The sequence below is a fragment of the Bacillus rossius genome, chromosome 8, assembly GCF_032445375.1.
Source record: "Bacillus rossius redtenbacheri isolate Brsri chromosome 8, Brsri_v3, whole genome shotgun sequence".
NCBI lineage: Eukaryota > Metazoa > Arthropoda > Insecta > Phasmatodea > Bacillidae > Bacillus > Bacillus rossius.
Genome location: NC_086336.1, coordinates 66,188,046 through 66,197,540, shown reverse-complemented (window position 1 = coordinate 66,197,540; position 9,495 = coordinate 66,188,046). Strand labels below are relative to the sequence as shown.

General features: G+C 39.8%; 2 protein-coding genes across 3 annotated transcripts in view; both read left to right on the top strand.

The window, feature by feature from the left end:
- Positions 1–2,402: 2,402 nt before the first annotated feature.
- LOC134535138 (cytochrome c oxidase assembly factor 6 homolog) lies at positions 2,403–7,981 on the top strand. 2 transcript variants are annotated; one of them, XM_063374087.1, is made up of 3 exons: positions 2,403–2,590; positions 3,396–3,541; positions 5,324–7,981. In XM_063374087.1, the coding sequence occupies exons 1-3, from the start codon at positions 2,404–2,406 to the stop codon at positions 5,402–5,404; spliced, it is 414 nt and encodes a 137-aa protein (XP_063230157.1). In that variant the 5' UTR covers position 2,403; the 3' UTR covers positions 5,405–7,981. The 2 variants fall into 2 exon arrangements, with proteins under 2 accessions (XP_063230157.1, XP_063230158.1); XM_063374088.1 differs by having other exon boundaries at positions 2,403–2,527; positions 5,324–7,980.
- The window catches only part of LOC134535137 (tRNA (32-2'-O)-methyltransferase regulator THADA), a 19,808-nt gene continuing 15,766 nt past the window's right edge, over positions 5,454–9,495 (top strand). The window contains exons 1-2 of the mRNA XM_063374086.1: positions 5,454–5,468; positions 8,414–8,504. The gene's annotated coding sequence lies outside the window, so the exon portion shown is untranslated. The remainder of the gene's footprint in view (positions 5,469–8,413; positions 8,505–9,495) is intronic.

Genomic DNA, 9,495 nt, shown 5'->3' with positions numbered 1-9,495 from the left:
ATTGATCTGTTAATAATTGAAAGAAACATGATGTGTTTATACAGTTAGACAAAGAAATTAGTAGGAGCAACTACGTAATTCATGTAGTCACTCTATCAAGAAACAAAGAATTAAGTATTTAAAAATCTGGGTCTTGTGAGACTTCTGTTTTGCTAGCTTGCTTTATTACATTATACAACAAAGCCTGAATATTACTGAAAGAAAATCTGTGAATCATCTAAAACTAAAGTGTTTAAATTTTATAGTAGCAAGAATAATAAAATTCTTGCAATTTTTTGTAAGAGCACTATTAGTAGGTATTCCTTTCTGTAATAAGCAATAAAGTTGTTGCAATGTCACAGTTGAAAATATGGCCGGCCAATCTCTGTACGTGTGTACTAGTGTTATTAAGGTCCTTTTTTGAGTAAGTCACTCTCTAAACACTCAACACTTTCTCTCTACTTGCGATATGGTTGGTACAGAATTAATGCTCTTCATGCGTTACAGGGATTCATTTTAAATATGCATTACAGTGAAGGATACAGTAGTGTAGGTGTAGTGTGATAACGATAAATACAAAAATATAAAGGATGTATTTGAATCCCATGGTAGGAAATTTTGAAATTGTTAAAAAATTAATGTGTAACAGAAATATAAAACACTGAAATCATATACATAACTGAATACTAGAGCACAGTACACTGATCATCTATTAACAAATATCAATTATACAACAATGAAGTTAATAATTTTTATAAGATCTTCTGGGTCATCAGTGAAGTGAGGATTGGAACTGTCAGTGCAAGCCGTAGCCCCCGCCCGTCCCGAGCAGCGACAGAGGCCGGCAGGGGGCTGCAGCTCGGGGGACCGAGTCGCTCCCCGTACCGCAACATGTGGCCCGGCAGAGCACAGTAGTTTGCTTCTGTCTCTTTGCATGAATGTGTAGTGCCCGAGCTAAAAATACACCTAGATATATGTAATTTGTGTGTTTGTGCCAAATTTGTGATGGCCCACTACGTGTTTACGTAAGCGGGAGAGCTATTTTGGTATCGCCGGGGGCTTACGACATCTCTCTTAGCCACGGTTGATGTTTATCTTGAGAGTTGTTCTCACTGGGATGCCCAGCGGGGACTCCATTGAGGGTCCTCCGAGAGGCATTGGCTCCTGCTGTCAGTCTTATTGGAGTAACTCGCTCATCAGCCACATAATTTGATTCTATATATTTTTACTGTAATTTAATGACATTCTCCTGACTGTGGTCATGTATGTGCCCTACGTTAGCTTGTGTGTGGGGGGAGGGGGAGGGGTGCTAAAACTGTCCCTTGAACTTGATTGAGCACACATTTTCCTGTCCACTTAACTACATCATGTAGTTTCATAGCTTGACGTATTAACAATTGAAATAAAATATTTTAATTGAATTTTCGTTAAAAGTGTTATTTTAATAATGACTTTGCTGTGTACGTGACTTCTCAGTTCAATATATGTATACCTGAATACAATTTTAATAGTTAGGCTTAATTGCTTTTAATAAAATATATCAGGAGTTTTTTTGAACTAAATTGTTGAATAAATAAGTTGTCTAAGTAAATTGCAAATACCTACATTTTTCAATGGCTCTTAGAAGTTTCAAAATTGCATTACCTAGCTGTTAGTCTTTGATTTGAAATTTAGAATAGCAATAAAATATTTATTTTTTTTTTGATTTCTAGAGGTAAGTTACTTGTCAGTTATCATTTCAAAATAATGTTTGTAAAGCTGCAAAAATTGATAACAGAAAATTTGGGGAAACATTTATGAGTGTCCCAGTGCAACACTTGGCTGTTTAACAATATCTGTCGTGATGTAGCTCACATGGCACATGTTACATTCAGGTGTGCATACATACTAAAAATGTTCAACAAAACGAAATACCAAACGACAACAATACGTATAAAATTTCACAGAAATACAGCCCTTTATATGTCCTGTGAGATGGTACAATAAATCAAATTATAACTACATCCATGTTTGGGAGGAAGTTGTGTGTTGGAAGTGCCTTCTCAGTTTTTGATTTTGTAATGTTGGTGTTTGCAGTGGAAAGGGATCTTCGAAGACATAGCTTCACAATAAGTTAATGGCCATGCTTCAACTGTTTTGTTGTATGGTTGGTGTTGATCAGCTGTTGTTTGTAAAAAGATATGTAGTCTCTGAAAGTCATGGTGGGGAAGTTGTCCCCTCAGTGACTGGAGAACTGAGTGAGTTGCTGGAGGTTGAGTGTTTGCGAGGCCCGGAGCAGGAACCAGGCGAGTGCAGCACGAACATCTCGCCGTGCCAGTATGGGATCACGATTGTAAAAATAGGCCGGGAAGCAACATGTGTGTCATATTTTTAACTTGTCCTTCGGCCACCATTCATCTTGACCGAGGGGGAGGGGAGTTGGGAATGCTCTTCACACGGCTCCCTCCCCGCAGTTGGCAGTGCGACCGTCGCGATGGGCGCGCTCTGCCGCCCGTGTTGAGCGTGGTCCGGTGTGCTGTTGTCTCCGTCCTCTGGCGCGCCATCTCCAGTTCGTTGGCACACTCTTTACCGTTTCATTGGCGTCCGCAGCACGTGTCAGGACCAGAGAAAAGTAGTCGGTTGTAAAAATTGTCTAGGATTAAATAGATGTTATATGTTCCTTATTGAATGGTTTGTTTTGATTATTGTAGTGGTTTCCCAGGGATAAAAGTGACATCTGTGCTGCGGTTCCTTACAGCAAGACAACTATTGACAGTTGAGAGCTAGGATATTGGGTTTCAAGATATAATGAAACTATTTGCTCTTTGCAAATAAAATAATAATAAAATATATATAAATGTTTCAGGTGATAATAGCATGAACGTAATCTTCAAATTATCTACACATGTTTGGAACCAATCTTTGAATAAACTTTGCACGTCTCTAGAACCTTTATGGAAGTAGTGTGATCAGCTTGTTTCCAGTATGTAAAATTTTACAACTGGTCATATTTATTGGTTTTATTTAAATGCATATAAACATAATGCAATACATGGTGTTAATTGGACTATTGTCTTGTTGCCTTGAGTTTCTGTTCTTAACTTTGAGGTGTAAAACCCTTCACTTAAACAAATACACAGTTTGCTTTCAACAAAGCCAAAAATGTGGGAAATAAGTCTTATGTCATCAAAGGTTTGTTTAAGAGGTCTGAGTTCACATAGATCTTATTCAGTAATAGTTAATGAGAAGGGAGTGGATTGGCATAGCCGTCCTTTAGAGTTGTTCCATCCAAGTGCCACGTGGGGACATCCTCCTGACGCTGCAGTCTGAGGACGCCCGCACTTGCCAGCTGCTGTTGTCTGGTGACGGGCACACCTGGTGATGCTGGGTCCTCCGAGGAGAGCTGCCCGGCTGTAGCCGCGGGGACCGTGTTGCAGGAATGTCGTTCCCGACGAAGGAGGTGCGACAGCAGTGCTGGGACTCGCGCGACCGCTACTGGGAGTGTCTGGACGCCAACAAGGAAGCCGCGGAGCAGTGTGTGAAGTTGCGCCAGGCGTACGAGGCGCAGTGTCCAGCGCAGTGGGTCAGTGCTGGTCAATGATCCACCCCATCTTGTAGGCAGATTTTGAAGAAAGACTACAGATTGTAGCCGATACCTTGGTGCGACTTCGGGAAAAAAATTATGTAGTTTTTTGTTTCATGGTCCTTAGACCCCAAAATCATGGACAACTCAAAAGTTTATGTTTACACACACACACACACAAATAATTTTCAGGGACATGATAACTTACGTAAATTTGCACCAATCACTTCTGAACTGATACATTAAATCAAGTAATTGAAAATCTTGGGTAAAATCTAACCAAAGAGGTAGAAATGGGGAAGGTTTTTGAAAAACAGAAAAATCGTTATAACTCCCATAATATGACGAACATAGCCTTTGAATGTATTATAACTCGTAGGAGTAATACCAACAATTTTTGTCTAAATATACTTATGATAAAACCAACCATAACTGGAAGGGGTGGAAAAAGCAAGGGTTGAGGAATAAAAAAAACTTACCAACTCGCTCGGCAGAGCCCAACAGGCGGGCAAGAGGGAGCGGCAGGAAGTGACGAACTGGCCTCTTGGACGTGCTCCGGGCCTGACCACAGTTGCCTCGTGTGAAGGGGCTGCCGGGAGTCACTGCGGCGCTGGGTGTGCCGATGCGCACTGGTCGGGGAAGGTTGAGTGAGAGGATACAGTCGAAAAAAGAAAGGAAATTAGTTCGATAAATCAGATTTAAAAAAAATTAGGTAAAACTTGTGCCAAGTGGAGCTGATTTTCAGCCAGATTGTATTTGAGCCTTTGGTATATTGGTTTTATCTCTAACAAACTAAATTTTTTTAATAATCTATCATTTCTGCTAAATATGACATTGCTTGTTTATATTGACAAGAACCAGTTAATAAAAGTTTCAAGTCTTTTTCGGTCATGTCTAGACAATCCATCAAATCACGAGATGAGATTGTCTCAAATGGTTTTTTCCCCCCCTTGCCAACGATATTTATCTACCATCAACAATTTCATCTGAATACTCTAAATCAGAAGTAAGTCGTTTATTGTATTTATTGTGAAGAAATGATGCAATTCTAATAAAATCTACAGATTCTGGGAAGCATTTTATTGTCAAATTTCTAGTCTAGTAGATGATATTTTTGTTTTAGTATTCCATGTGTTGCTTCTGCTGTCCATCAAATTTTAATGACATATCTTAAAGTGTTGGAGTCAGCCGTTGTTAACCGATTTCGCTTTCCTTTTAATGACGGAATGAGTACTTGATAACCACTTTTTTCTAAGTGCTCTTAAACATCACAAAAAATTCGCTTAACAACGAAAACATCACCCGGTTCCAATAATTTGCAAATGCCGTCAGGATTATAGATAATTTCTATAGTAGCGGCATTTAGATTGGCGTGATGTGGTCCTAACATATCAGCTATGTATCCATTTGTTGTGCTAATAGTAAATGGTTTGCATAATGGTACTATCTTTTGTACAGAGAAAGACTTATTTGATACTAGTTATTAGAGCTGCTTGGATGGCGAGCATGTTCCATCACAAATAAGAACAAGCTCATCATTAAAATCATCGTACAAATGTTTACTGATGGTGATGAATTATTCTGGATGAGATCATCTCTGGTCATAGATCGAAAACCGAAGTAATGAGGTAATACTTTTTCAAATCATTTTATCACTTGGTCACAATATTTTGAACGTATCTTGTTAGTAACAGCGTAGAAAGATGAACCAGATATCTTTCTAAATGGCTGGTTGACAGTGGAGGGAGTGGTGTTGTGAGGTGTCGTGGCGTGTGGTTTCAGGTGAAGCACTTTGACCGCAAGAGGAGCTACCTCAAGTTCAAGGACCGCATAGAGAAAGAGGGGTATGAGCCTCTGAAATGAGCGTGGCAGTGTGCTGGCACTAACCCGAGCGCGGCAGGCAGACGCGACTAACGCCCCGCACAGTGTAATGCAGTGTTTGAGTCTGGCGTGGTCGGCTTGCAGGGAGATGTTCGTCACGGCCTCTCCCGAGAGCGCGGAGGCTGTGGGTGCGTGCGACGTAGTTCCTCCAGCTGTTAGTCTCCTTTTAGCGTTATGCTTGCTTGGACTCCTCTCTCCTCCAAACTCAAGTGTATGTCTTTTTTGCGGTTTCCTTGTGAACTTGTAACGCTACTGGCTGTAGCAACAAAAATGTAAATTGTGCCTTTAAAAATTACTCACCAAAATTTCAAAGTGTGGATTTTCATTTACTTACAATCGCTGGAAAATTGAGTTGCTAATTCTGGACTCACATCTCCCTTCAAGCTAGCATTCAGTTTCATTTGTAGTTATTATTTTATTATATTAATGCTTTCTTTATGCACTACAACTGATGGTAATTTTTTTACATTAAGTTGCACAAAAGTCAGAAAGATTAATTTATAAATTTGCTTCTCTTTCCTCATTTTGTAATTTTCATCTTGTTTCTAATTTCTTTAAGTATTTGTTGTTAAGTTTGGATGAAATATTTTTAACACATTCTCATTTAACTCAATAATAACTATTTACTTTTTTTATGATATTAAATTAGTAGTAAGAAATATGCTCATTATTGTCGGATGAGGTTGTTATTTCCCCAGTTGCTTTTCTCCGCTGTAAGAGTAAACTTCAGTAATAGACTTTTCCGTGGATCTGTGAAGTAACTGTCATGAGTACAAATATTGCTAATGGCCTGTCCATCACTGTTGCTCAGTTCTGTTGCAGTAGGCAGTTGTTAGGTGTTGAGAGAAATGTGCAGAAAATTAAACTTTTGCCAATATAAAGTAATTGACTGTTGTGTAGCTGTACAGCCACCTGTTCATCGCTATAATTGCAGGGTCCAGCAATCAGAAACATTTTGAAACTAAGCACCTAGGCCGGTATTCCAAGATTTGTGGTTAAGGTAGCCTTGTGAGGATTCAACTGTGGACCACATTGAAGCGTGTCCAAGCCTAATCCCAGTAAGGCAGTAAGGTAACAGAAAGGCAACTGCTTTAATAAAAGGTGTCCAACACAAGGCTAGTTACTGGTTCCAACGCATTCTATCAGATGTTTCACGTCCATCGTTACAATTATTTACGGCAAAAATCCTAGAGATAGCAGCAGCGTCGCAGAAATTAAATGGTGTTATTCTAATTTTCTTAAGTATATTTTAAGTTGCGATTATTTCTTGTTATCACCATTAAAGTGTACAAAATGTATTCCAGGATAGTTTCGCTGCAATGAAGTTTAATTTGGTAACTAATACGCTTGGTACGTCCCCTAATGTTCACAAAAGTGACTATATTCGAGTTAATGGCGTCTTATGTGGGTTCGACATCTGGATGAAATTAACGAAAACGTGAGCTCTGCGCATGCACGGTATTTGGACAAAAGATAGGTGATGGATAGGACACTGAAATCTGTTCCCTAAAAATATGGGACTGGCCGTGTGGTATCGTGCACTAGGAATACGGTTAGGAAACAGGTGTAGCATGTTCAACACCTAGCCCCTTATTTTTGTTTCTTGGAATACTGGCCTTATTGCCTTGGAAGTCATGTTGTTATAAACTGTTGTCAAGATATAAATAGTTGAGTTTGTTGTGTGTAGTTTGTTGGTAAACACAAGCAAGGGACTATGTGAATAAGCTGATATAATTATTGTTTGTAGACAAATGTCTGTACTATTTAATAAAGTTGTGTGTCAAATGTTAAAAAAAATAATAAATTCTTAAAAGTTCCCTTTTATTTTTTATTTTCCAAAGCCATTCACTAGTTAGTCCAGTGACGTGTTGCTGGCAAGAATCAGTAAGGCTGATTGATTGGGTGCCAATAAAAATACATTCAATAGAGTTACTTAAATTGTACCATTGTTATTCTTGTGATCATTATTGTGTTACAATGTAAAACTGATTGTGATATTTTCAAAGATATAGAAATTAGATTATATTGTAAAAATTATTTTTTGTATGTAGTTTATTAATAAGTAAATAAAATCATTTATTTATCAATTAACAAAATATAAGTTTAATCTTCAGGACTATACTTTGATTACTGCAATAGTACAAGGATGTCATAAATAGTGTGATTTATAGAGGTAATGTCGAATGGATGTGGAAATTACATATTTTGTGAAATTGTAAATACTTACCTCTAAGCAACGTGCAAACACTTGACTTCTTGTGGCGAGACTTGCAGACTTCTCGCGTACATGATCACAGACGTAACTGTGTGAGTGCCTGGCACTGTAGGTGTGGCAGCTGATGTTTGCCGTGAATATCGACCCAGAGATGACCATCATCCTAGCATTTAAAATAATTGGCAGTCTATGCATCTATGAAAAATACAGCTTTGTAATATAGTTTTACGTGTTTAGTTTTATGACACAAATTTCAAAATGAGTTGTGACAATGATGCAGTATCGTAATAGTTGGTAATTCATTACATGTTGTAATGTCACTGGAAGTTGTTGCGCAAATGTCACATGTTCGTCCAGATGAAGGAAACCGTCTCCGCGCCGCGCCCACGGCGTCCGTGCCTCGGCTGCTGCTCCGTGCCGTGTTCCCAGGCTCCCGCCGAGAGCTGGTCTGACGGCCGGCTTCTTCCCGTCAGCAGTGTAGTGACAATCTAGTGGCGACTTGTCTCGGTTTTTCCTTCCGTAAGAAAAAATAGAACATGTATTTGAATCTGTAATGCTTTATAAAAAAAATACACTATAAGGCTGAATAATTTTTATAATTCTTCTCTGTCAACATTGAAAACTGTATTTACAATTAATGCAGTTTGACAACAGTAGCTTTTATCACATTTAGTGCGTGTATTACAGCGTAAGTATCACAGAGATTGTGCAGCGTGGTGGAGGGTTGGCGGGCCTGTGGGAGAGCGCCAGGTGACGGTGGTGTGTGGTGGTTGTAGCACGGTGCCGTGCCCAGCCATCGCGCTGTGCCCCTCGCGGGCCGACCTGCTGCCCCGGGCCGCCGCGCGCCACCACGTCTACCGCCAGCTGGTAACCGCCTCACCACATCACCGCCTCACCGCATCACCACATCACCGCCTCACTGCATCACCACCTCACTGCATCACCACCTCACCGCATCAATGCATCACCACCTCACCGCATCACTGCATCACCGCATCACCACCTCACCGCATCACCACCTCACAGCATCACCACCTCACAGCATCACCACCTCACCACATCACCGCCTCACTGCATCACCACCTCACAGCATCACCACCTCACAGCATCACCACCTCACAGCATCACCACCTCACCGCATCACCATTCACTATCAGAGTCTGCTTTTGAACATTATTAGTTATTATAAAGCTGGCATGATCAAAGTTTCATAACACTCCTTTTTTTCACAGGATAACTCTTTTATCCTTTCTCCACATTTTATAGAATAATTTTTTTTTATTCCAACCTAAAAGATGATAACAGGGAAGTTATGCAGTTCAGTGTTAGTATGAGATCGGAGTTCTAAAGGTTTTCATAGACTTGGTAGACCTGCTGATTGTGTCATTATGGTATAGTCAGTAGTGCATCAGTTGGAAGAATGATCATGGTGGTGGTCTGGTGCTCCCTGATGAAACGTGCAGGGTTCGGAACCCCTGGGAGTCGTAGCTGCTGCAGCCCGGCTCCAGTGGTGCCACACTGTTACGGAGAGCTATTAGCAGTTTACGGCATCTGTGTTTCAAGTTAACAAACTTTAAATTATTTAAAGTTAAAAGATAGCGTAAAATATGAGAAGAAACTGTTGCTGTGGCATGTTCCGTAGTGTGCATTTAAATGGGCATTAACTCATTTGTTACTCATTAAAAATATAATAAAATTGTATTATAATTTTTGTGTAAAAAATAAGAATTTAATGTTAACAGGCCAGTGAAGTATCATCTGGCGGCAGTGAGAGCCATTCACCCTGTACTGCAAACTAAGAGTGGGTCAGAATGTATAGAGAAAAATTCAATAAGATTTATTTCTGTTACTTCTGTAG